The sequence below is a fragment of the Oncorhynchus gorbuscha genome, linkage group LG08 (assembly GCF_021184085.1).
Source record: "Oncorhynchus gorbuscha isolate QuinsamMale2020 ecotype Even-year linkage group LG08, OgorEven_v1.0, whole genome shotgun sequence".
Taxonomy (NCBI): Eukaryota; Metazoa; Chordata; class Actinopteri; order Salmoniformes; family Salmonidae; genus Oncorhynchus; species Oncorhynchus gorbuscha.
In genome coordinates this window covers 66,325,063-66,352,548 of record NC_060180.1, presented here as the reverse complement: position 1 = coordinate 66,352,548, position 27,486 = coordinate 66,325,063, and the positions used below count along the sequence as shown (strand labels likewise).

Below are 27,486 nucleotides of genomic sequence, written 5' to 3'. Positions count from 1 at the left end.
GAAGGTTCTCCCAACTCCACAGAGGAACTCTGGAGCTCTGTTAGTGTCCATCAGGTTCTTGGTCACCTCCCTGACCAAGGCCCTTCTCCCCCGCTTGCTCCGTTTGGTTGAGCGGCCAGCTCTAAGAGAGCTTCTTGCATTTAAGAATGATGGAGGCCAATGTGTTCTTGGAGACCTTTAATACTGCAGCCATTTTTTTGTTGCCCTTCCCTAGATCTGTGCCTCAACACAAAAAGTCTCGGGGCTCTACGGACAATTCTTTCGACCGCATGGCTTGGTTTTTGCTCTGACATGCACTGTCAACTGTGGTACCTTTTATATAGACAGGTGTGTGCCTTTCCACATCATGTCCAATTAATTGAATTTACCACAGGTGGGCTCCAATCAATTGGAAACAGGATGCACCTGAGCTCAATTTCGAGTCCCATCATAGCAAAGGGTCTGAATGATTATGTAAATAATTTATCATTTAAAAAAAATTATACATTTGAAAAAATGTCTAAACCTGTTTTCACTTTGTCATTATGGAGTATTGTGTGTAGATTGAGGATTTTTTAAATTATGTCTGTAATGTAACAAAATGTGGAAAAAGTAAAGGTGTCTGAATACTTTCCCGAATGCACTGTATGTTTAGGATTGTGCTTAAACTCATTATTAGTAATTTAATATGAATATGTGATATCACCCGGCTGCACAGCTCCCCCGGCTGCACAGCTCCCCGGGCAGCACAGCTCCCCCGGCTGCACAGCTCCCCCGGCAGCACAGCTCCCCCGGCTGCACAGCTCCCCCGGCAGCACAGCTCCCCCGGCTGCACAGCTCCCCCGGCAGCACAGCTCCCCCGGCTCCACAGCTCCCCGGCAGCACAGCTCCCCGGCAGCACAGCTCCCCCGGCTCCACAGCTCCCCCTGCTCCACAGCTCCCCCGGCTGCACAGCTCCCCCGGCTGCACAGCTCCCCCGGCTGCACAAATAAATATTCATACCCCTTATTCAATGTTAGAATCAGCTTTGGTAGTGATTACAGCTGTGAGTTTTTCTGGTTCAGGCTCCTGGATTGTACAATATTTGCCCATTTATTCTCTTCAAGCTCTTTTAAATTGGTTGTTGATCATTGCTAGATAACCATTTTCAAGCCTTGCCATAGATTTTCAAGCAGATTTAAGTCAAAACTGTATCTCGGCCACTCAGGAACATTCACTGTCTTGGTAAGCAACTCCTGTGTAGATTTGTGGTCCTTCTGTAGCTCAGTTGGTAGAGCATGGCGCTTGTAACGCCAGGGTAGTGGGTTCGATCCCCGGGACCACCCATACGTAGAATGTATGCACACATGACTGTAAGTCGCTTTGGATAAAAGCGTCTGCTAAATGGCATATATTATATTATTATTATTATAGATTTGTACTTGTGTTTTAGGTTATTGTCCTGCGGAAAGGGGAATTCATCTTCCAGTGTCTGTTAGAAAGCAGACTGAAGGTTTTCTTCTAGGATTTTGCCTATGCATAGCTCCATTCTGTAAATGTTTTATCCTGAAAAACTCCCCAGTCCTTAACGATTACAAGTATACCCATAACATGATGCAGCCACCGGTATGCTTGAAAATATGGAAAGTATTCACACCCCTTTTTAGACATTGTGGTGGTTCTGCGCCTAAATTTAAAATAGATTATTTAGAGATTTGTTGTTACTGGCCTACACACAATACCCCGTTGGTCCAAGCACACCAAGACAGTCGTGAAGAGGGCATGAGGGCAGGAGACTGAAAAGATTTAGCATGGGTCCTGAGATCCTCAAAAGGTTTTACAGCTGCACCTTCGAGAGCGTTCTGACGGGTTGTATCACTGCCTGATATGGAAACTGCTCGGCCTCCGACCGCAAGGCACTACAGAGGGTAGTGCGTACGACCCAGTACATCACTGGAGCCAAACTTCCTGCCATCCAGGCCCTCTATACCAGGCGGTGTCAGAGGAAGGCCCTAAAAATTGTCAAGGACTCCAGCCACCCTCGTCATAGATTGTTACCACATAGATTGTCTCGTCATAGATTGTTACCACACTCTCTGCTACCACATGGCAAGCGATACCGGAGCGCCAAGTCTAGGTCCAAGAGGCTTCTTAACAGCTTCCACCCCCAAGCCGTAAGACTCCTGAACAGCTAATCAAATGGCTACCCAGACTATCTGCATCAACGCTGCTGCTACTCTATTATCTACGCATAGTCACTTTAAAAACTCTACATGTACATACTACCTCGACTAGTCTGTGCCCCCGCACATTGACTCTGTACCGGCACTCCCTGTATACAGCCCCGCTATTGTTATTTACTGCTGCTCTTTAATCATTTGTTAGTCTTATCTCTTACTTTTCTTTTGGGTATTTTCTTAATGGCATTGTTGGTTAAGGGCTTGTAAGCATTTCACTGTTAGGTCTACACCCGTTGTATTCGGCGCATGTGATAAATAACATTTTGATATGATTTCATGTGAAAGTGGAATTATGTTTTTACTAATTTTTACAAATGAATTTTAAATGAAAAGCTGAAATGTCTTGAGTAAATATGTGTTCAATCCCTTTGTTGTCTTGTTGGTGGTGTGTTGTTGCAAACAGGAGGAATATTTTTGAATATTTTTTATTATGTACAGGCTTCTTTCTTTTCACCCTGTCAATTAGAGTAGTATTGTGGAGTAACTATGACGTTGTTGGTGTTTTAGAGTTTAATGGCTGTGACAGTAGAACACTAAGTGTTTTATAGTCACGACTGGCCTCATGGTGAAATGAGGGCAGTCGTGTGATTTCCTTTCTCTCCGTCAACTGAGTGGGGAAGGACGCCTGTATATTTGCAGTGACTGGATGTATTGATACACCATCCAGTGTCATTAAGAACTACACCATGCTCAAAGGGATGTTCAATGTTTTATTTCATTTATTTTTTTACTCCTCTACCAATAACTTCCCTACTTTGCGAGGCACTGGAAAACCTCCCTGGTCTTTGCGTTGAATTTGTGTTTGGAATTCACTGCTCAACTGAGGGACCTTACAATTCTCTGTATGTGTGGTTGTCATTCAAAAATAATGTTAAACACTATTATTGCATACATAGTGAGTCCATGCAACTTATGTGACTTGTTAAAAAAATCTTATTCATGAACTTATTTAGGCTTGCTATAACAATTGGGTTGAATACATATTTACTCAAGGCATTTCAGCTTTTCGTTTTCTTGACATTATGGGGTATTGTGTGTAGGCCAGTGTCAAAACATTCTCAAAATAATCTATTTTAAATTCAGGATGTGATACAATAAAATGTCTAACAGGTAAAGAGGTGTCAATACTTTTTGAAGGCGTTGTGGAAACCATCAGATAAGACCACAAAATAATTTGTTTGTAGACTCCAACTGTTCACTGTTGTATAATGGGAGTCATTTGAGTTGTCAGACAGAGCAGCTCCTACCCTATAACAAAGAGCGAGAGAGAGGGAGAGATATTCTTATTCCCTGAGGAGCTGACAGAAAGAGACAGCCCCATGACTAGTGCCTCCACAACCAGTGTTCTTATTGTGTCCAATCTCCTCCCACCACCCCCCATCTCCTCCCATCTCCCCCCTCTAACCTCCCATCTCCCCCTCTAACCTCCCATCTCCACCCCTAACCTCCCATCTCCTCCTCTAACCTCCCATCTCCTCCTCTAACCTCCCATCTCCTCCCCTAACCTCCCATCTCCTCCTCTAACCTCCCATCTCCTCCCCTAACCTCCCATCTCCTCCCCTAACCTCCCATCTCCTCCCCAACCCCCATCTCCTCCCCTAACCTCCCATCTCCTCCCCTAACCTCCCATCTCCTCCTCTAACCTCCCATCTCCTCCCCAACCCCCTATCTCCTCCTCTAACCTCCCATCTGCTTCTCTATTCTCCCATCTCCTCCCACCACCCCCATCTCCTCCCACCACCCCCATCTCCCCCTCTAACCTCCCATCTCCCCCTCTAACCTCCCATCTCCTCCTCTAACCTCCCATCTCCTCCCTAACCTCCCATCTCCTCCTCTAACCTCCCATCTCCTCCCCTAACCTCCCATCTCCTCCCCAACCCCCCCATCTCCTCCCCTAACCTCCCATCTCCTCCCCAACCCCCCATCTCCTCCTCTAACCCCACATCTCCTCCTCTAACCCCCATCTCCTCCTCTAACCCCCATCTCCTCCTCTAACCTCCCATCTCCTCCTCTAACCTCCCATCTCCTCCCCAACCCCCATCTCCTCCTCTAACCTCCCATCTCCTCCTCTAACCTCCCATCTCCTCCTCTAACCTCCCATCTCCTCCTCTAACCTCCCATCTCCTCCTCTAACCTCCCATCTCCTCCCCAACCCCCACATCTCCTCCCCAACCCCCACATCTCCTCCTCTAACCTCCCATCTCCTCCCCCTCACGCCCCCTCCCCCCACACCCTATCTCCTCCCCCCACACTCCACTCTTATGGGGTATATATATATATATATATATATATATATATATATATATATATATATATATATATATATATATATACAGCGCTCTGCTCTCTGAAGCATCGTTCCTAGGAAGAGTGAGTTTTCTGTGCGCAGGGTGGAGTTTAACAGCGGAGAATAGAGGAGCACTTTAGGACATTGCTTCTTCTATGTAGTCTATACAGGCGATGGAAGATGCTCCTAACACTTGTCAGTTAGTACTTAAGTTACTCAGTATTCTAGTTTTAAGTTACTCAGTTAGTACTTTAATTTGGTCCCAGGTCCTACAGATCCTGAGTTTTTTGCAGGTAGTGCAGTAGCATTATGGGGGCACGGTTGTGCACTGTTAGTTGGACGCCAGATGGAGGGTGTCTAGAATGTGTGTGAGTTCCCGGTGTGATCTCTGCATGTCTGTGACAGTGTATTTGATTTGATCTGTGTGAGGATATGCCTACTAACGTGTGTGTATTCCAGTCAGCTGTCGTCTGAGATAAATACGTGTCGTGGGGAGCTGTCATCCATGGAGCAGGAGCTGCAGAGGTTGCGGAGAGACACCAGTATGAATTCCTCCCAGCTCAGCTACGTGGAGGAGACCCTGCAGAAGACCCAGGGCCTACTGGAGGAGAAGAACGACACGGGTAGGACACTTGGGGGGGGTGTATTTTAGATACTTTTTTCTTCATTTCTTCATTCATTAGGGCCCATTTCCTTTAGACTTCTGTGATTCTAGAACTGAACTGAACAAAGAACGTTCATTGTGGAAACCCTCTCCTCCTCTTCTCTTCCCCTTCTCCTCCCCTCCTCCTCCTCTTCTCTTCCCCTTCTCCTCCTCTTCTCTTCCCCTTCTCCTCCCATTCTCTTCCCCTTCTCCTCCCCTTCTCTTCCCCTTCTCCTCCCCTTCTCTTCCCCTTTTCCTCCCCTTCTCCTCCCCTTCTCCTCCTCTTCTCTTCCACTTCTCCTCCCCTTCTCCTCCCCTTCTCTTCCCCTTCTCCTCCCCTTCTCTTCCCCTTCTCTTCCCCTTCTCTTCCCCTTCTCTTCCCTTCTCTTCCCCTTCTCTTCTCCTTCTCTTCCCCTCATCTTCCCCTTCATCTTCCCCTTCTCTTCCCCTTCTCTTCCCCTTCTCTTCCCCTTCTCTTCCCCTTCTCTTCCCCTTCTCTTCCCCTTCTCCTCCCCTTCTCTTCCCCTTCTCTTCCCCTTCTCTTCCCCTTCTCTTCCCCTTCTCTTCCCCTTCTCTTCCCCTTCCCCTTCTCTTCCCTTCCCCTTCCCCTCTTCCCCTTCTCCTTCTCTTCCCCTTCTCCCCCCTTCTCCCCCCTTCTCTTCCCCTTCTCTTCCCCTTCTCCTCCCCTTCTCTTCCCCTTCTCTTCCCCTTCTCCTCCCCTTCTCCTCCCCTTCTCTTCCCCTTCTCTTCCCCTTCTCCTTCTCCTCCCCTTCTCTTCCCCTTCTCTTCCCCTTCTCTTCCCCTTCTCTTCCCCTTCTCTTCCCCTTCTCTTCCCCTTCTCTTCCCCTTCTCTTCCCCTTCTCCTCCCCTTCTCTTCCCCCCTTCAGTTGTGGACTTGGAGGAGAAGCTCCACTGCTGTGAGGAGGACAGGCGGACCTCTGTGCAGCATGTGAAGGATCTGGAGGGACAGCTACAGGAGGTGCGCGATGAGATGCACGACACCCTAGAGAAACTACAGGAGCTGAGAGACCTGTTACAGGCCACGCAGCTTGGCGCAGATGAAAGACAGATTTCATTGGAGAAACTGTCCGCCGAGCTCAGGTGAGCCTCTCTGCCAACCGCCACACACACACACACACACACACACACACACACACACACACACACACACACACACACACACACACACACACACACACACACACACACACACACACACACACACACACACACACATGACCGGTGGTCTCCATTTGTTGCTTCATTGAAGAAGACAGGTTTCCCCTCAAACCTTTTAGGAAATGCTTCTTAAACAAAATCATCTCCAAACAGACAAAAGTTCCCCTCCCCAAGTACGGTCAGGGGAAAATGTAATAAAATGACTGCATGGCAATTTGAAGGTGAAGGTATTTCATTTCTAAAACCTATTTCATTACACATTTCATTGAAGAAGCGCTGCCAGCACACCGGAAGTAACACGTGCTGTCTATGGACAGTGTAACCATGGCAACCGCTGACCTGCCGAGCGCTGTGGATTTGTGTCTGCGACTTCGTTGACAGACCGATTTGGGAAGACTGGATCCAAAGTCCTGCGTTTTGTTTTGGTTTTAACAAAATTAAAACATTCTTTGGTCAGATTTAATAATCATTGATTTTGGATGACCTTGTTTGTCTTTTTACTGTGACTTTTTACCACATAAAAAAGGAAATATGATATGTGTAAAATGTATATACTATTTTTAAAAGTACATATTACATACTGTGCATAACTTATTTGTTGAGAATTAGGAGCAATGCTGAAAACGTAGCTCCTATTTACACTGAATCCTGACGTGATCATCATCATCATCATCAAGGGAAATCCTCCGTTTCAAGAGGAGGAGGCTAACTGTACTATACAGTGGCAGGCTGAGTTGGTCTCTGTCATTCATTATATGGATCATTCTATTTGTATTATATATTTCATAATGTATTGTTTTTAGAATGTATAAATTGTGTATTCTTTTGAGGCTTTGCGGAGAACAAAGAGCTGTTGCTTTGGACACACACACACACACACACACACACACACACACACACACACACACACACACACACACACACACACGGATATCAAGCACCCGTGATGAGTCATAAATCATTTGATACACATGATCTCTTTGTGTACACAGAGACACAGAACAGGATATTACATTGTACGTCCTGTTCTCCATTCCAAATACAATATCACTCTTGTCTGTCTGGTATGGAGTTAATACCCTCTGTTTGATACCAACCAGCCACTTCATCTTTGGTAAACATCTTTGTCAAATACACAGTTGTCCCCCAGCCAACATGACTTGATAAGTTGACAGTGTCGCCAACTGTCAAAGGGCGCGCTCTAACCGGGTGTATGTCATGGGGATTATTGTGAATCTTTGACATGTATACACGTGGGTCGTCTCTCATTCAAACATAATGACAACTACAGCAACACCTGATGATCTGTAAAATCCTATTGAACAGCTACTGTGCTGTAACTCCTCCCCTCAGGCATGGATGCAGTAGGATTGAAGTTAAACTAAAGGTGTCAAAAAGACTACGTTCTGTGACTGAGTACAGGCTGTCTGAGGGGATCAGAATCACTTATCTGGGTCACACACAGATTCATCTCTCCTGGACAGAACTACCTAAACATGAACATCTGACCAAATTGCGTGAGATTTTTTGTTATGGGTTAACTGAGATTACACACGGACTAGTTATTTAGGATGCAAGGTGATTTGTTGATCAGTGACTCAGACTGCGACGCAGTTCATCTGAAACGCACACAACATCTCTGCATTACAGTCACAAGTAGTTTTCCTTTGATTCCCTCGTGTGTCTGTGTGAAACAAAATGCCCTTTACACAGATGTGATCAGATGAGATCTTGAGTGCGCGTGTGTGATTTCACAGTTGTGCCGGTGCTTCTGGGTAGGTTCCCCAGCTCCACATAACATGCCTTCAGATCCACCGTGTGTGTGTGTGTGTGTGTGTGTGTGTGTGTGTGTGTGTGTGTGTGTGTGTGTGTGTGTGTGTGTGTGTGTGTGTGTGTGTGTGTGTGTGTGTGTGTGTGTGTGTGTGTGTGTGTGTGTGTGTGTGAGGCAACATTAACTGTGTGGCACGCCATAGTATATTTAATTTGAATGGCCAAAGTCTTAATAGATGGAATTATAAGAAATAAGGCCTTTCTCTCTCTGTGTGTGTCTCCCTCCTCTTCCTCAGCTGGGCCAGTTGGACGTGGTCATCAGAGACCATACCCTGGAGATAGACAAAAAGGGGCAGTCCCTACAGCAGACTGGACCAGAGAAAGAGGTTAAAGACTGAGACAGACATCATAAAGGCCACATTACACTCATTTGGAGTTGTTGTTGGCCCTGGAAACCACATACTCTCCATTCTGGTATAGTGATAAATGTGAAGGGCTGTTGACTATCACCTCATGTTTTGTCTCTACAGGTGGAGTTTTTGAGTGACAGGTTAGACCTGCTAAAAGCACAACTACAAGGGAAGGAGGATTCTTAGGAAGGTATGAGAGAGGGAAAGATGAGTTACAGTATTATTATACTGCTGGAGGGAGAGATGAGTTACTGTATTATTATACTGATGGATGGAGGGATGAGTTACAGTATTATTATACTGATGGATGGAAGGATGAGTTACAGTATTATTATACTGCTGGAGGGAGAGATGAGTTACTGTATTATTGTACTGCTGGAGGGAGGGATGAGTTATTGTACTGCTGGAGGGAAAGATGAGATACAGTATTATTGTACTGCTGGAGGGAGAGATGAGTTACGGTATTATTATACTGATGGATGGAGGATGAGTTACGGTATTATTATACTGATGGAGGGAAAGATGAGTTACAGTATTATTGTACTGCTGGAGGGAGAGATGAGTTACTGTATTATTGTACTGCTGGAGGGAGATGAGTTACAGTATTATTGTACTGCTGGAGGAAAAGATGAGTTACAGTATTATTGTACTGCTGGAGGGAAAGATGAGCTACAGTATTATTGTACTGCTGGAGGGAAAGATGAGTTACGGTATTATTGTACTAGATGGAGGGAAAGGTGATTTACAGTATTATTATACTGATGGAGGAAAAGATGAGTTACAGTATTATTACACTGATAGATGGAGGGAGAGGTGATTTATGGTATTATTATACTGATGGAGGGAGAGATGAGTTACAGTATTATTGTACTGCTGGAGGGAGAGATGAGTTACAGTATTATTGTACTGCTGGAGGGAAAGATGAGTTACGGTATTATTACACTGATAGATGGAGGGAGAGGTGATTTATGGTATTATTATACTGATGGACGGAGGGAGAGATGAGTTACAGTATTATTGTACTGTCTCTCTGTTGCTGTCTCTCTCTCTCTCTTTCTCTCTCTGTTGCTGTCTGTCTCTCTCTTTCGCTCTCTGTTGCTGTCTGTCTCTCTCTCTGTTGCTGTCTCTCTCTTTCTCTCTCTGTTTCTGTCTCTGTCTGTCTAAGAACAGCTCTTAGCCGTGGTATATTGGTCATACACCACCCCCCTCTGCTTAATTGCACTCTCCTTCTGAGATCGGGCTTCCCCGTGTTGCCCAGTCTGGACCGGCACTTGCGTTTCCAGTGATATGCTCCAGTGATATGGTCTTTCTGTGACTTGTCTTTTGTGTTTGAGATCTGTTTCGGTTTTGTAAACTGAAGAGGTTAAGAGATCAGCTTTGACATAATGTAAAATGAATGGTGTTTAGAGTGGCTAGGTAGGGGTGTGAATGGTGTTTAGAGTGGCTAGGTAGGGGGTGTGAATGGTGTTTAGAGTGGCTAGGTAGGGGGTGTGAATGGTGTTTAGAGTGGCTAGGTAGGGGGTGTGAATGGTGTTTAGAGTGTCTAGGTAGGGGGTGTGAATGGTGTTTAGAGTGTCTAGGGTGAAGTGGCTAGGTAGGGTGGTGTGAATGGTGTTTAGAGTGGCTAGGTAGAGTGGGGGTGTGAATGGTGTTTAGAGTGGCTAGGTAGGGGTGTGAATGGTGTTTAGCTAGGTGGCTGAATGGTGTTTAGTGGCTAGGTAGGGGGTGTGAATGGTGTTTAGAGTGGCTAGGTAGGGGGTGTGAATGGTGTTTAGAGTGGCTAGGTAGGGGGTGTGAATGGTGTTTAGAGTGGCTAGGTAGGGGGTGTGAATGGTGTTTAGAGTGGCTAGGTAGGGGTGTGAATGGTGTTTAGAGTGGCTAGGTAGGGGTGTGAAATGTGGCTAGGTTTGAATGGTGTTTAGAGTGGCTAGGTGAATGGGGGTGTGAATGGTGTTTAGAGTGGCTAGGTAGGGGGTGTGAATGGTGTTTAGAGTGGCTAGGTAGGGGGTGTGAATGGTGTTTAGAGTGACTAGGTAGGGGGTGTGAATGGTGTTTGAGTGTCTTTGCGCCTGACCTGATATGTTGAAAGTGTTTGCGAGTAGTTGATGTTCGAGAGGGACTCAAACAACAGAGATGATGTTGTGCTGCTGCAAACCCGTTTATTATTATTGTTTATTATGAATTATTATATATCTTTACTTTTCTACATTTTTATTGATATGCCTCGAGTGTCTAGTGAGACGGTTCATTCTTTTACGATTTGGATTTGATTGCACATACTGTATCAAGTTCAGCCTGTTCTCCGCAATTCCCCTGAACCCGTTGTACCCAGGCTCATAAAATCACTTAGAGATATGAAGTTTCTCTTTTCTGTCTTGGCAGCTGAAAGCGTGTAACCTCTAGCTCTAACCTCTGCTTAATGTTCTGCAAATCATCTCACTATGAATAGTATTAATTTCACTGTGTTCTAGTCCAAATCTACACTATGTCAAGATTTTACTCAGACTTTTTCTAATGCATTATTAATGACTGGTAGAATTTGCTTTGAGGGCTGAGCTTGTGTGAAAGAACGTTAGTGACTGAATTCATGTGTATGTGGTAACTGGTACCGTTAGGCCTTGTTACATTTGAAAGGTTGAGTAATGTACCCACATTTTTACTTGTGTTCTACAATATATGTTCTGAAGATAAACATTTTTGCTGCATTTTTTAAAATATGCAATCATTGTACTTTTAGAGATCTACAGTTACATTTATGAACCTTTTAAAAAGGACTTTGTTCCTTCATTTTCTTCCCTCTGTGCGGTTATATTTTATGACTTTGATCAGTGCTAACATTGAATGCTAAAATCTCATGGACCTTTTTACTTAGACAGTACTGTGCAGCCGTCTTCATCGACCTCGCCAAGGCTTTCGACTCTGTCAATCACCATATTCTTATCGGCAGACTCAACAGCCTCGGTTTTTCGGATGACTGCCTTGCCTGGTTCACCAATTACTTTGCAGACAGAGTTCAGTGTGTCAAATCGGAGGGCATGCTGTCCGGTCCTCTGGCAGTCTCTATGGGCTGCCACAGGGTTCAATTCTCGGGCCGACTCTTTTCTCTGTGTATATCAATGATATTGCTCTTGCTGCGGGCGATTCCCTGATCCATCTCTACGCAGACGACACCATTCTATATACTTTCGGCCCGTCATTGGACACTGTGCTATCTAACCTCCAAACGAGCTTCAATGCCATACAGCACTCCTTCCGTGGCCTCCAACTGCTCTTAAACGCGAGTAAAACCAAATGCATGCTTTTCAACCGATCGCTGCCTGCACCCGCATGCCCGACTAGCATCACCACCCTGGATGGTTCCGACCTTGAATATGTGGACATCTATAAGTACCTATGTGTCTGGCTAGACTGCAAACTCTCCTTCCAGACCCACATCAAACATCTCCAATCGAAAATCAAATCAAGAGTCGGCTTTCTATTCCGCAACAAAGCCTCCTTCACTCACGCTGCCAAGCTTACCCTAGTAAAACTGACTATCCTACCGATCCTCGACTTTGGCGATGTCATCTACAAAATGGCTTCCAACACTCTACTCAGCAAACTGGATGCAGTCTATCACAGTGCCATCCGTTTTGTCACTAAAGCACCTTATACCACCCACCACTGCGACTTGTACACTCTAGTCGGCTGGCCCTCACTACATATTCGTCGCCAGACCCACTGGCTCCAGGTCATCTACAAGTCCATGCTAGGTAAAGCTCCGCCTTATCTCAGTTCACTGGTCACGATGGCAACACCCATCCGTAGCACGCGCTCCAGCAGGTGTATCTCACTGATCATCCCTAAAGCGAACACATCATTTGGCCGCCTTTCGTTCCAGTACTCTGCTGCCTGTGACTGGAACGAATTGCAAAAATCGCTGAAGTTGGAGACTTTTATCTCCCTCACCAACTTCAAACATCAGCTATCCGAGCAGCTAACCGATCGCTGCAGCTGTACATAGTCTATAGGAAAATAGCCCACCCATTTTCACCTACCTCATTCCCATACTGTTTTTATACTGTTTTTATTTATTTATTTTTCTGCTCTTTTGCACACCAATATCTCTACCTGTACATGACCATCTGATCATTTATCACTCCAGTGTTAATCTGCAAAATTGTATTATTCGCCTACCTCCTCATGCCTTTTGCACACATTGTATATAGACTGCCCATTTTTTTCTACTGTGTTATTGACTTGTTAATTGTTTATTCCATGTGTAACTCTGTGTTGTCTGTTCACACTGCTATGCTTTATCTTGGCCAGGTCGCAGTTGCAAATGAGAACTTGTTCTCAACTAGCCTACCTGGTTAAATAAAGGTGAAATAAAATAAAATAAAAACTTAAACAAATAAAACTGATATCAGTTCTTAAAGCCGCCAATGCAACATAAGTATCGAAAGACAATTGTTTTTGTATTTCAATCACTTGACCGCAAGATTGGCATCAGCAACAAACCGCAACAATATTTTGGTTTCTTCTGATTCGGGCCTTTTTGTTTTTTATTTCAGGTGCTATTTATTTCACCTTTTACTCAGAACTGTGCACTTAGTGTCAAGACTCCCGCCGAAGTTGCGACAGGAGACGAGGAGCACGCAGGACTTTGCCCTGGAGTTCCGCAAACGGAACCCTCTTTAGCGTTCATAGTGGAGGTGGACGCGTCCGAGGCTGGGGTAGGGGCCGTGCTGTCCCAGCGCTCACCAAAGCAAAACTATGACGTGGGGGACAGGGAGTTGTTAGCTGTAGTCAAGGCTCTGAAGGTGTGGAGACATTGGCTTGAGGGGGCTAAGCACCATTTTCTTATCTGGACTGAGCATCGTAATCATGAGTATATCCGGGCAGCGAGGAGACTGAATCCGCGTCAGGCTAGATGGTCCATGTTCTTTACCCGGTTCCGCTTCACCATCTTGTACCGGCCAGGCTCCCAAAACACTGAAGCCGACGCGCTGTCCCGCCTATATGATACCGAGGAGCGGTCCATCGAGCTGACCCCCATCCTTCCACCTTCATGTCTCATGGCACCGGTGGTATGGGAGGTGGACGCAGAGATAGAGAGGGCATCACGGTTGGAGCCTGCCCCCCCCCCCTAGGTGTCCAGCAGGGGCTCAGTACGTCCTGCGGGGTATCCGTGACAGGTTAATTTGTTGGGCTCATACTCTACCCTCCTCGGGTCATCCTGGCATCGAGAGGACAGTGCGGAGTCTTAGGGGTAGATACTGGTGGCCCACATTGGTGAAAGACGTGAGGTTTTATGTCTCCTCCAGCTCGGTGTGCGCTCAGAGCAAAGCTCCTCGACACCTGCCTAGAGGGAAGTTACAGCCCCTCCCCGTTCCACAACGGCCGTGGTGACACTTGTCGGTGGACTCCCTCACCTTCCCCCGTCCCAGGGAAGTACCACGATCCTGGTTGTTGTGGATCGGTTTTCTAAGTCCTGCCGTCTCATCCCGTTTCCCGGTCTCCCTACGGCCCTGCAGACTGCGAAGGCCCTGTTTACCCATGTCTTCCAGCACTACGGGGTGCCTGAGGACATCGTCTCTGATCGGGGTCCCCAGTTCACATCCAGAGTTTGGAGGGTGTTTATGGAGAGGCTGGGGGTCTCGGTCAGCCTGACCTTGGGTTTCCACCCTGAGAGTAATGGGCAGGTGGAGCGAGTAAACCAGGATGTGGGCAGGTTTCTGCGGTCGTATTGCCGGGACCGGCCAGGTGAGTGGGCGAGGTATGTTCCTTGGGCAGAGCTCGCTCAGAACTCCCTTCGCCACTCTTCGACTAACATGTCTCCCCTCCAGTGTGTGTTGGGCTACCAGCCGGTCCTGGCCCCATGGCATCAGAGACAGACCCAAGCTCCTGCGGTGGAGGAATGGGTGCAGCGCTCAAAGGACACCTGGAAAGCCGTCCAGGAATCGTTGAGACTGGCTGGGGAGCGGCAGAAGAAGAGCGCTGACCAGCACCGCAGTGAGGGCCCCGTGTTCGCACCGTGGGACCGGGTCTGGCTCTAGACCCGAAACCTGCCCCTCCGCCTGCCCTGCCGGAAGCTGGTGCCACAGTGTGTGGGGCCATTTAAAGTCCTGGGGAGGATAAACGAGGTGTGTTATAGGTTACAACTTCCTACTTATTATCGTATTAACCCCTCGTTTCATGTGTCTCTCCTCAGGCCGCTGGTGGCTGGTCCCCTACAAGAAGGTGAGGTGCCTGAGGTCCCTCTAGACATCGAGGGGTCCCCGGCGTACACAGTACGTACCATTCTGGACTCGAGATGCCGGGTGAGGGGCCTACAGTACCTCGTGGACTGGGAGGGGTACGGTCCGGAGGAGAGGTGCTGGGTACCGGTGGGGGACATTTTGGAGCGTTCACTCCTGAGAGACTTCCACCGCCTCCACCCGGATCGTCCGGCACCTCGCCCTCCGGGCCGCCCTCGAGGCGGGGGTACTGTCATGACTCCCGCCGAAGTTGGCTCCCCCGCCTGTTCGGGTGGTGCTCGGCAGTCGTCGTCACCGGCCTACTCGCCGCCACTGACCCCTTTTTTCTGTTAGTTTTATCTTATTAGTTGCACCTGTTCCGATTTGTGTTTTCTTCATTTGCTTCCCTATTTAAGCGTGTGAAACCCGCCCTTTATTGTGCGGGATATTTTTGTGTTCATGTTTGTGTCGTAGGTGTTGTTGTGCTCCGGACCGTGTTACCCTGTGTTTTGGGTTGGTCAGTGTTTTGGGCCCTGTGTTTTGGGTGGGTCAGTGTTTTGGGCCCTGTGTTTTTGGGCATTACCATTTTTGTGCCGGAATAAAGTGCATTTTCCCCCTGGAACTCTCTGCACCTGATTCCTACCTACACACCTAGTAAGCCGTGACACTTAGCCAGACATCTGCTGGTACAGCCAAGCTCACCTAGAACCCACTCAGGATATGCTCAGCAACTTTACTATATGTATGATGTACTCAAAATTTGGAATATAACATGTTATTGATGGAACATTGGAACATTTTCTGTGGTGTCAGTATTTCATTGAATTTCATTTTAAATAAAATGTAGCATTCATTTAGTCATTCCTCTGTGACTGGTTGTTTTCAAAAAGCTGCAGTTCAGTCCATTATGCTACAGGGTCACAAATGTCTTAGTTCATCTGAAAACATGATCTTCCACTTATCTCATGAAGTGTTGTTAGAGGAAATTATGGTTGAAATGACTAATTATGTATACATTCCAATCAGAACTGACTAGTCCAAATGCTATAATGTACTGTACATATATTAATTTTCTCTCTTGCTCCCATTCCCAATTGTATATAATGTAGTCAGGAGTTTAGTAACAATGAAGGTCTGTTCCTTAGTTCATTCATTTGTACAATCTCCAGGTGGCAGGGACGGACTATCTGCAGACTGTCTAGAATGCTGATTTATACTGACTGACATTGACTTCAAGGGTGGAGCGAAGGCTCGAGAGCTATAGGTCCTCTCTACTGGTGAAAGAGAGAGAACGTTTAGAAAACGCTGACGTCATTTTCAGTTTATAACCTGTGGAAATATGTGTATGTGGCAGTACTCTCTTGAAATAAACGCTGTTACCTGCCTTTTAAGACTGGTCTCGATCTACTTCATGCATAATTAATGAATTTTACAACTCATTAATGAAATAGAGAGAGTGTGAATTTGATTTTGGCTATAAAACATATAGGAATATAGAATTCCACTAACAAGTGTTTTTTAATTTTTATTTATTTAGTTCCCTTCACCTCTGAGGGGTTAGGTTCAATACAGAAGACACATTTCATTTGAATGCATTCAGTTGTACAACTGACTATGTGTAACGGCATTCCTCCTCCTCTTCTGAGGAGGAGTAGCGAGAAGGATCGGAGGACCAATGCGCAGCGTGGTAAGTGTCCATAACGTATATTTTAAGATAGAAACTGAACACGATGAAAATACAAAACAATAAACGGGAACATGAACGAAAACCGAAACAGTACCGTGTGGCAACAAACACTCACACGGAAACAAACACCCACAACTCAAAAGTGAAACCCAGGCTACCTAAGTATGATTCTCAATCAGAGACAACTAACGACACCTGCCTCTGATTGAGAACCATACTAGGCTGAACTCAAAACCCCAACATAGAAAAACACACAGACTGCCCACCCCAACTCACGCCCTGACCATACTAAATAAAGACAAAACAATGGAAATAAAGGTCAGAACGTGACACTATGTATCCCTCTTCCCCCCTGCTTCATTGTAAGAGTTTTTTTATTTTAAAATGTTTAATTTCACCTTTATTTAGCCAGGTAGGCTAGTTGAGAACAAGTTCTCATTTGCAACTGCGACCTGGCCAAGATAAAGCATAGCAGTGTGAACAGGCAACACAGAGTTACACATGGAGTAAACAATTAACAAGTCAATAACACAGTAGAAAAAAAGGGGAGTCTATATACATTGTGTGCAAAAGGCATGAGGAGGTAGGCGAATAATTACAATTTTGCAGATTAACACGAGTGATAAATGATCAGATGGTCATGTACAGGTAGAGATATTGGTGTACAAAAGAGCAGAAAAGTAAATAAATAAAAACAGTATGGGGATGAGGTAGGTAAAAATGGGTGGGCTATTTACCGATAGACTATGTACAGCTGCAGCGATCGGTTAGCTGCTCAGATAGCAGGTGTTTGAAGTTGGTGAGGGAGATAAAAGTCTCCAACTTCAGCGATTTTTGCAATTTGTTCCAGTCACAGGCAGCAGAGAACTGGAACGAAAGGCAGCCAAATGAGGTGTTGGCTTTAGGGATGATCAGTGAGATACACCTGCTGGAGCGCATGCTACAGATGGGTGTTGCCATCGTGACCAGTGAACTGAGATAAGGCGGAGCTTTACCTAGGATGGACTTGTAGATGACCTGGAGCCAGTGGGTCTGGCAATGAATATGTAGCGAGGGCCAGCCGACTAGAGCATACAAGTCGCAGTGGTGGATGGTATAAGGTGCTTTAGTGACAAAACGGATGGCACTGTGATAAAGTGTTGTATGGCATTGAAGCTCGTTTGGAGGTTAGATAGCACAGTGTCCAAGGACGGGCCGGAAGTATATAGAATGGTGTCGTCTGCGTAGAGGTGGATCAGGGAATCGCCCGCAGCAAGAGCAACATCATTGGCCCGAGGATTGAACCCTGTGGCACCCCCATAGAGACTGCCAGAGGACCGGACAGCATGCCCTCCGATTTGACACACTGAACTCTGTCTGCAAAGTAATTGGTGAACCAGGCAAGGCAGTCATCCGAAAAACCGAGGCTACTGAGTCTGCTGATAAGAATATGGTGATTGACAGAGTCGAAAGCCTTGGCTAGGTTGATGAAGACTGCTGCACAGTATTTTCTTTTATCGATGGCGGTTATGATATCGTTTAGTACCTTGAGCGTGGCTGAGGTGCACCCGTGACCGGCTCGGAAACCAGATTGCACTGTGGAGAAGGTACGGTGGGATTCGAGATGGTCAGTGACCTGTTTGTTGACTTGGCTTTCGAAGACCTTAGATAGGCAAGGCAGGATGGATATAGGTCTGTAACAGTTTGGGTCCAGGGTGTCTCCCCCTTTGAAGAGGGGGATGACTGCGGCAGCTTTCCAATCCTTGGGGATCTCAGACGATATGAAAGAGGTTGAACAGGCTGGTAATAGGGGTTGCGACAATGGCGGTGGATAGTTTCAGAAATAGAGGGTCCAGATTGTTAAGCCCAGCTGATTTGTGTATGGGTCCAGGTTTTGCAGCTCTTTCAGAACATCTGCTACCTGGATTTGGGTAAAGGAGAACTTGGAGAGGCTTGGGCGAGTAGCTGCGCGGGGGGGGGGCGGAGCTGTTGGCCGAGGTTGGAGTAGCCAGGCGGAAGGCATGGCCAGCCGTTGAGAAATGTTTGTTGAAGTTTTCGATAATCATGGATTTATCGGTGGTGACCGTGTTACCTAGCCTCAGTGCAGTGGGCAGCTGGGAGGAGGTGCTCTTGTTCTCCAGTTCAAGCAGTTAATGCCTCTTGCTGTTGGATGTGTTTTGTTATTCTCAGAAAATGCCATTTTTCCCCTTGAGGCAGTGGAGTTGGGTCTTGACGTTGATACCTCTTTATTTAAAAAAAGTTATTTTAAGCTTTTCTTCTGTATCAAACTTTATTGGTCACATACACATTTAGCGTATGTTATTGCGGGTGTAGTGAAATGCTTGTGTGTGTATGTTGTTCCAGTGTTAGACCCCTGGATCTTTATGTTTTCTACTGGCTTTGGGCAGGCTTCTTCAGCCAAATAATAAATATCTAAAAGCCTACTGATATCATTATTTATTTATTTTCTTCACATTGGCACTTTTGTTTTGATTCCAGTATGTCATCTTGCTGTTGAATATATATATATTTTTTCAAGTAAATGGATGGCATGTTACATTTCCATGAAGTAAGACAGTGTAGAGAATTAATTCAGGTCACACATTCTCACCAGCTAGTTAACATTAACCCAGAAATAATAATTCTTAGTGTTTATTTCACTCCAGTAGTTGGCTTACATCTCAACTGTGTCATTATGGTCACGTGGTCATCTCCGGCGATCATCATTGACATGATACAAGGGTAGTGTATATGTATACGTTTTATTCCAAAGATGAATGTGTCCACCCTGAAGGGGGGGGGGTGAGGTCAAATCATGACGACGGTGATCTTCAGGTTGGAGATCTAGAAAGATGCCAGAGTTTCCGTATAGTAGGTATGTTGGGGGTTGTATAGTAGGTATGTTGGGGGTTGTATAGTAGGTATGTTGGGGGTTGTATAGTAGGTATGTTGGGGGTTGTATAGTAGGTATGTTGGGGGTTGTATAGTAGGTATGTTGGGGGGTTGTATAGTAGGTATGTTGGGGGTTGTATAGTAGGTATGTTGGGGGTTGTATAGTAGGTATGTTGGGGGTTGTATAGTAGGTATGTTGGGGGTTGTATAGTAGGTATGTTGGGGGTTGTATAGTAGGTATGTTGGGGGTTGTATAGTAGGTATGTTGGGGGGTTGTATAGTAGGTATGTTGGGGGGTTGTATAGTAGGTATGTTGGGGGTTGTATAGTAGGTATGTTGGGGGTTGTATAGTAGGTATGTTGGGGGGTTGTATAGTAGGTATGTTGGGGGTTGTATAGTAGGTATGTTGGGGGTTGTATAGTAGGTATGTTGGGGGGTTGTATAGTAGGTATGTTGGGGGTTGTATAGTAGGTATGTTGGGGGTTGTATAGTAGGTATGTTGGGGGTTGTATAGTAGGTATGTTGGGGGTTGTATAGTAGGTATGTTGGGGGTTGTATAGTAGGTATGTTGGGGGGTTGTATAGTAGGTATGTTGGGGGTTGTATAGTAGGTATGTTGGGGGTTGTATAGTAGGTATGTTGGGGGTTGTATAGTAGGTATGTTGGGGGTTGTATAGTAGGTATGTTGGGGGGTTGTATAGTAGGTATGTTGGGGGTTGTATAGTAGGTATGTTGGGGGTTGTATAGTAGGTATGTTGGGGGGTTGTATAGTAGGTATGTTGGGGGTTGTATAGTAGGTATGTTGGGGGTTGTATAGTAGATATGTTGGGGGTTGTATAGTAGGTATGTTGGGGGGTTGTATAGTAGGTATGTTGGGGGTTGTATAGTAGGTATGTTGGGGGTTGTATAGTAGGTATGTTGGGGGTTGTATAGTAGGTATGTTGGGGGTTGTATAGTAGGTATGTTGGGGGGTTGTATAGTACGTATGTTGGGGGTAGTATAGTAGGTATGTTTGGGGGTAGTATAGTAGCTTTGTAGGGGGTGGTATAGTAGGTATGTTGGGGGTAGTATAGTAGGTATGTTTGGGGGTAGTATAGTAGGTATGTTTGGGGGTAGTATAGTAGGTATGTTGGGGGTAGTATAGTAGGTATGTTTGGGGGTAGTATAGTAGGTATGTTTGGGGGTAGTATAGTAGATATGTTTGGGGGGTTGTATAGTAGGTATGTTGGGGGTTGTATAGTAGGTATGTTGGGGGTTGTATAGTAGGTATGTTGGGGGTTGTATAGTAGGTATGTTTGGGGGTAGTATAGTAGGTATGTTGGGGGTAGTATAGTAGGTATGTTTGGGGGTAGTATTGTAGGTATGTTTGGGGGTAGTATAGTAGGTATGTTTGGGGGTTGTATAGTAGGTATGTTGGGGGTTGTATAGTAGGTATGTTGGGGAGGTTGTATAGTAGATATGTTGGGGGTTGTATAGTAGGTATGTTGGGGGTTGTATAGTAGGTATGTTGGGGGTTGTATAGTAGGTATGTTGGGGGTTGTATAGTAGGTATGTTGGGGGGTTGTATAGTAGGTATGTTGGGGGGTTGTATAGTAGGTATGTTGGGGGTAGTATAGTAGGTATGTTTGGGGGGTTGTATAGGGGGTAGTATAGTAGGTATGTTTGGGGGGTAGTATAGTAGGTATGTTTGGGGGGTAGTATAGTAGGTATGTTGGGGGGTAGTATAGTAGGTATGTTTGGGGGTAGTATAGTAGGTATGTTGGTGTAGTATAGTAGAAAAGAAACATCCTCTCACTGTCAACTGTTTATTTTCAGCAAACTTAACATGTGTAAATGTTTGTATGAACATAACAAGATTCAACAACTGAACAAGTTCCACAGACATGTGACTGACAAAAATGGAAGAATGTGTCTCTGAACAAGGGGGGGTCAAAATAAGAAGGAACAGTCTGTGGCTGCATTAAGTACTGCAGTGCATCTCCTCCTCATGGACTGCACCAGATTTGCCAGTTCTTGCTGTGAGATGTTACCCTACTCTTCCACCAAGGCACCTGCAAGTTCCTGGACATTTCTGGGGGGGAATGGTCCTAACCCTCATCCTCTTATCCAACAGGTCCCAGACGTGCTCAATGGGATTCAGATCCGGGCACTTCGTGGCCATGGCAGAACACTGATATTCCTGTCTTGCAGGAAATCACGCACAGAACGAGCAGTATGGCTGGTGGCATTGTCATGCTGGAGGGTCATGTCAGGATGAGCCTGCAAGGCACAAACCCACCATCGCTGGACCAGACAGGACTGGCAAAAAGTGCTCTTCAATGACGAGTCGCGGTTTTGTCTCACCAGGGGTCATGGTCGGATTCGCATTTATAGCCTGCCTTACAAGGTGCCTGCAAACCCTCAGTCCAACCTCTCTCAGCCTATTGCGGACAGTCTAAGCACTGATGGAGGGATTGTGCGTTTCTGCTGTAACTCGGCCAGTTGTTGTTGCCATCCTGTACCTGTCCCGCAGGTGTGATGTTCGGATGTACCGATCCTGTGCAGGTGTTGTTACACGTGGTCTGCCACTGTGAGAAGGATCAGCTGTCCGTCCTGTCTCCCTGTAGCACTGTCTTGGGCGTCTCACAGTACGGACATTGCAATTTATTGCACTGGCCACATCTGCAGTCCTCATGCCTCCTTGCAGCATGCCTAAGGCACGTTCACGCAGATGAGCAGGGACCCTGGGCATCTTTCTTTTGGTGTTTTTCAGTCAGTAGATAGGCGCCTTTAGTGTCCTAAGTTTTCTTAACTCGGACCTTAATTGCCTATCATCTGTAAGCTGTTAGTGTCTTAACGACCTTTCCACAGGTGCATGCTCATTAATTGTTTATGGTTCATTGAACAAGCATGGGAAACGGTGATTAAACCCTTTACAGTGAAGATATGTAAAGTTATTTTGATTTTTAAGAAATATCTTTGAAAGACAGGGTCTTGAAAAAGAGCAGTTTTCTTTTTTTGCTGATTTTTAAAAATATTTATGTTATATTTTCAATTCAAATGAATGAATCAATTTTAGTAGAAAACTTTTGACCTGAACTTCACTTTGATGATTTTGGCATCTGTGTGCAGAACTGTACAGTCATGTTGCCAGGGGAAGAAGGTAACTTGCCAGCCCTAGGGAGAAATTAGTGGTCCAAACGATAGCCCAACGTTCTCATTTGGAATTGGCACTAGGAGAGGGGTTTACATAGCAAGGAACAAGTAGTGTAGAATTTGGATAGTTTTAGGACTCAGAGATGAAATGCGTGGGGTAAAGACAAATGTTCTGTACTCAAGTTAGAAACGAGGGTAAGTTAAAACTAGTGAAGTTATATATTTTCACTAAGATCATCAGCTGCATGATTGTCACTAATAGTCACTAATTTAATTAATATGCATACTTAATTTTTTACTGAGGAAAAGGTAGATTTGACTGAATTAAAGTTGAAACCTGCTATTTATGACCCTAGGTTAACAAGCCCAAGCTAGGTTTACAAGCCCAAGCTAGGTTTACAAGCCCAGGCTAGGTTTACAAGCCCAAGCTAGGTAAACAAGCCCAAGCTAGGTAAACAAGCCCAAGCTAGGTTAACAAGCCCAAGCTAGGTTAACAAGCCCAATGAAATACAGATCAAGATTATCGTGTCAAGGCATGACAGGCAAACATGATTTGAAACACAGACACACACACCGCAGGCTGCCACTACAGGGAACACAATACTTGGTGTGGGTTTTCTATTTGGAGACAGTATGCTACACACAAAGCTGTCTGGAAAGAACAGACAGGCCTGCTGAGGGTTTGCTGCTTACTAAGAGCAATAAACGTACATTGTGTGTGTGAAAGTCTGCCAGCATGCCTGTGTGACTGTTTGTGTGTGCATGCGTGTGTATGTGTGTCTTCCTGTATGTGTTTGCACAGACTCCCCCCACTGTCTGCCTGTACCATTGTATCTGAAAGTTATACAAAAATAAATGCAGTGTTTTCTCCCCCTCAAGTTATCCCTGATCAAGCTGTTTAGTGATGTGTATTTGTACTGTATTTGTATAGAAATGTCTGACATAGACATAGACATTTCAAATGTCATATTATTGCTCTCTTTTTGTCTCTCTTTCTTATCCTCCCCTTCTTTTTCTTTCTCTCTCTCAATTTAAATTTAAGGGGCTTTATTGGCATGGGAAGCATTTGTTTACATTAACAAAGCAAGTGAAATAGATAAACAAAAATGAATAGTAAACATTCCACAAGTTCAAAAAGAAGACATTTCAAATGTCATTATGCATATACAGTATACAGTGTTGCTGTCTCTCTCTCGCTCTGTCTCTCTGTGTCTCTCTTTCTCTCTCTGCCCCCCCCTGTCACCATCAGGGATCACAAAGGTTGAGGATGACCATGTATGTACTGTATCTGTTACGTTTCAGAGACAGTTTGAACCAATATATTGTAGGAAATAATGAGCCCTTTTGTTTGAGCTTGTATGGTTTATTAGGATCCCCATTAGCTACTGCACATGCAGCAGCTACTCTTCCTAGGATCCCCATTAGCTACTGCACATGCAGCAGCTACTCTTCCTAGGATCCCCATTAGCTACTGCACATGCAGCAGCTACTCTTCCTAGGATCCCCATTAGCTACTGCACATGCAGCAGCTACTCTTCCTAGGATCCCCATTAGCTACTGCACATGCAGCAGCTACTCTTCCTAGGATCCCCATTAGCTACTGCACATGCAGCAGCTACTCTTCCTAGGATCCCCATTAGCTACTGCACATGCAGCAGCTACTCTTCCTAGGATCCCCATTAGCTACTGCACATTCAGCAGCTACTCTTCCTAGGATCCCCATTAGCTACTGCACATTCAGCAGCTACTCTTCCTAGGATCCCCATTAGCTACTGCACATGCGGCGGCTACTCTTCCTAGGATCCCCATTAGCTACTCCACATGATGCAGCTACTCTTCCTAGGATCCCCATTAGCTACTGCACATGCGGCGGCTACTCTTCCTAGGATCCCCATTAGCTACTACACATGCAGCAGCTACTCTTCCTAGGATCCCCATTAGCTACTGCACATGCAGCAGCTACTCTTCCTAGGATCCCCTTGAGCTACTGCACATGATGCAGCTACTCTTCCTAGGATCCCCATTGAGCTACTGCACATGATGCAGCTACTCTTCCTAGGATCCCCATTAGCTACTGCACATGCAGCAGCTACTCTTCCTAGGATCCCCATTAGCTACTGCACATGCAGCAGCTACTCTTCCTAGGATCCCCATTAGCTACTGCACATGCAGCAGCTACTCTTCCTAGGATCCCCATTAGCTACTACACATGCAGCAGCTACTCTTCCTAGGATCCCCATTAGCTACTGCACATGCAGCAGCTACTCTTCCTAGGATCCCCATAAAAGTACAAATACATGACAAAGTACAGAACAGTTATAGACAAGAAAAACATAAGATATTACCTTAAATAAGGTTAGGTTGATGTTAGTGCAGGGCCCAGGGTGATTTGAGGTAGAAGTGAGAGAAAGAAGTGTGTGCCACACGCCGTCTCACCACAGCTGGCACCAGTTGTCCTGGTTATGAGGCACCACAGTGAAAACAACAACTCTAAACAAGAAGAACCTCTTCAGTTGTTGACACCATTGTTTTATATATCTGAATTCGTCTTACTGTGGATGTCACAATGCACAAGCATTTCGCTACACTCGCATTAACATCTGCTAACCATGTGTATGTGACAAATACAATTTGATTTGATTTGATTTGATTTGTGTGATATATGTGATATGTGTGATATGTGTGATATGAAGAGAAAAATACCCGTTCAAACTAAATGTACTAGCCTCGTCTTGAACCCTTCAGTGATGAGCACTATTTAGGGGCCATAGAAAGAGCATTTAGGCTCTGGACATGTCCATACGATCCAAACACTCTCTGTAGGTTTTGTTTTCTTCTAAAGGTGTGAAGTGACTGAGGTGAAAAGCAGTAGAACTGGCCCATGTTACTATGTGTTCCAGTGACTAACATGTTAGTAATGTAAAAGCGTTTAAATTGGTGCATCTTAGTTTGGAAAATGGTGTGCAGAAAAAAAAAAATTTGGCTCACATTTTTTTCTTCATGCTATCCCTAACCAAGCTGTTTAGTGATGTGTCAATGTACTGTTGGTTCTCTCTCCCCCTCTCTCTCACACACCATCATCAAACACTGAGGTTGAGGATGTGCGTGTGCAGCTATTAGTAAAGAGGATGTGGTTGTACTGGCATGTGGTGCAGATGCAGCCTGTAGGTCTATATTGAATCGCAGGTTTCAGAGGTATCCCTAAAATAATACTTCACTATTATTTTTTACTTCTCTAAACCCAGTGACTTAAAATATATTATTTTATGAGGAAAACATTCTGGTTAACTTGTTTTTTGTAGAAGATAAACCATTGTCATTGTCTTCTCTTTTGACTTCCTTCCTACTGTTGTCATTCTTTGACTATGTACTGTAACTGTCACATTTCAGACACTTTGAACCAGCGTAGCTATATATTGTAGGAAAATATTAGCCTATTGATTTGAGCTTGTATAGTCAGTTGATTATGCTTGGGTACAGTGGTTAGGTTAATGTAGGGTGAAGGGCCCAGTGTGATTTGAGGTAGAAGCGAAAGAGCGAGAGTGTGAAGTGTGAGTGGTTTCTGTGCCACACGCCATCTCACGACAGCTGGCATCGGTTGTCCTCGTTATGAGACACAACAATGAAAACAAGAAGAACCTCTTCAGGTTATATCCTTCCTGTTTGGCTCTGTTCGGGGGGTGTCATCGGATGGGGCCACAGTGTCTCCTGAGCCCTCCTGTCTCAGCCTCCAGTATTTATGCTGCAGTAGTTTATGTGTCAGGGGGCTAGGGTCAGTTTGTTATATCTGGAGTACTTCTCCTGTCCTATCCGGTGTCCTGTGTGAATTTAAGTATGCTCTCTCTAATTCTCTCTTTCTTTCTCTCTCTCGGAGGACCTGAGCCCTAGGACCATGCCTCAGGACTACCGGGCATGATGACTCCTTGCTGTCCCCAGTCCACCTGGCCGTGCTGCTGCTCCAGTTTCAACTGTTCTGCCTGTGATTATTATTATTTGACCATGCTGGTCATTTATGAACATTTGAACATCTTAGCCATGTTCTGTTATAATCTCCACACGGCACAGGCAGAAGAGGACTGGCCACCCCACATAGCCTGGTTTCTTCCTAGGTTTTGGCCTTTCTAGGGAGATTTTCCTAGCCACCGTGCTTCTACACCTGCATTGCTTGCTCTTTGGGCTTTTAGGCTGGGTTTCTGTACAGCACTTTGAGATATCAGCTGATGTACGAAGGGCTTTATAAATACATTTGATTTGACACCATTCTTTTATACATCTGTATTCTTCTTACTATGGATGTCACAATGTGTGATATGAAGAGAAAAATACTCTTTCAAACTAAATGTACTAGCCTCGTCTTGAACCCTTCAGTGATGAGCACTATTTAGGGGCCATAGAAAGAGCATTTAGGCTCTGGACATGTCCATACGATCCAAACATTCTCTGTAGGTTTTGTTTTCTTCAAAGGTCAGAAATGACTAAGAATTGACTTTTGTATTTGACAATGACAAATACTACTCAAGCCGTCAAAGATGGCGCCATCCCAACTTCACACAGCTCTCCATAGCCATTGTTGAAGGAGCCAAGCTTTCTACACTGAGTGTACAAAACATTAGGAACTCTTTCTCTTTCTATGACTTAGACTAACCAGATGAATCCAGGTGAAAGCTATGTGTATGTGTGTCTCCCTGTATGTGTTTGCACAGACTCCACCCACTGTCTGCCTGTACCATTGTATCTGAAGGTTATTCAAAAATAAATGCAGTGTGTTTTTTCTTCAAGCTATTCCTAACCAAGCTGTTTAGTGATGTGTCAATGTACTGTTGGTTCTCTCTCTCACACACCATCATGAAACACTGAGGTTGAGGATGTGCGTGTGCAGCTATCAGTAAAGAGGATGTGGTTGTACTGGCATGTGGTGCAGATGCAGCCTGTAGGTCTATGTTAAATCGCAGGTTTCAGAGGTATCCCTAAAATAATACTTCACTATTATTTTTACTTCTCTAAACCCAGTGACTTAAAATATATTATTTTATGAGGGAAACATTCTGGTTAATTTGTTTATTTGTAGGGGGGAGAGAGAGAGAGAAAC

General features: G+C 45.3%; 1 protein-coding gene across 7 annotated transcripts in view; it reads left to right on the top strand.

The window, feature by feature from the left end:
• The window catches only part of LOC124042039 (coiled-coil domain-containing protein 18-like), a 29,422-nt gene extending 13,334 nt beyond the window's left edge, over nt 1–16,088 (top strand). For 5 of the 7 annotated variants that reach the window (XM_046360317.1, XM_046360316.1, XM_046360315.1 and 2 more), the window contains 3 exons: nt 4,945–5,108; nt 6,016–6,229; nt 14,681–16,088. In XM_046360317.1, the coding sequence (XP_046216273.1) occupies nt 4,945–5,108; nt 6,016–6,229; nt 14,681–15,059 (757 nt within the window). In that variant the 3' untranslated portion in view covers nt 15,060–16,088. Of the gene's footprint in view, nt 1–4,944; nt 5,109–6,015; nt 6,230–6,578; nt 8,094–8,373; nt 8,861–14,680 lie in introns of those variants that run through there. The other 2 variants (XM_046360321.1, XM_046360320.1) reach the window with 2 other exon arrangements.
• The last annotated feature ends 11,398 nt before the right edge of the window (nt 16,089–27,486 follow it).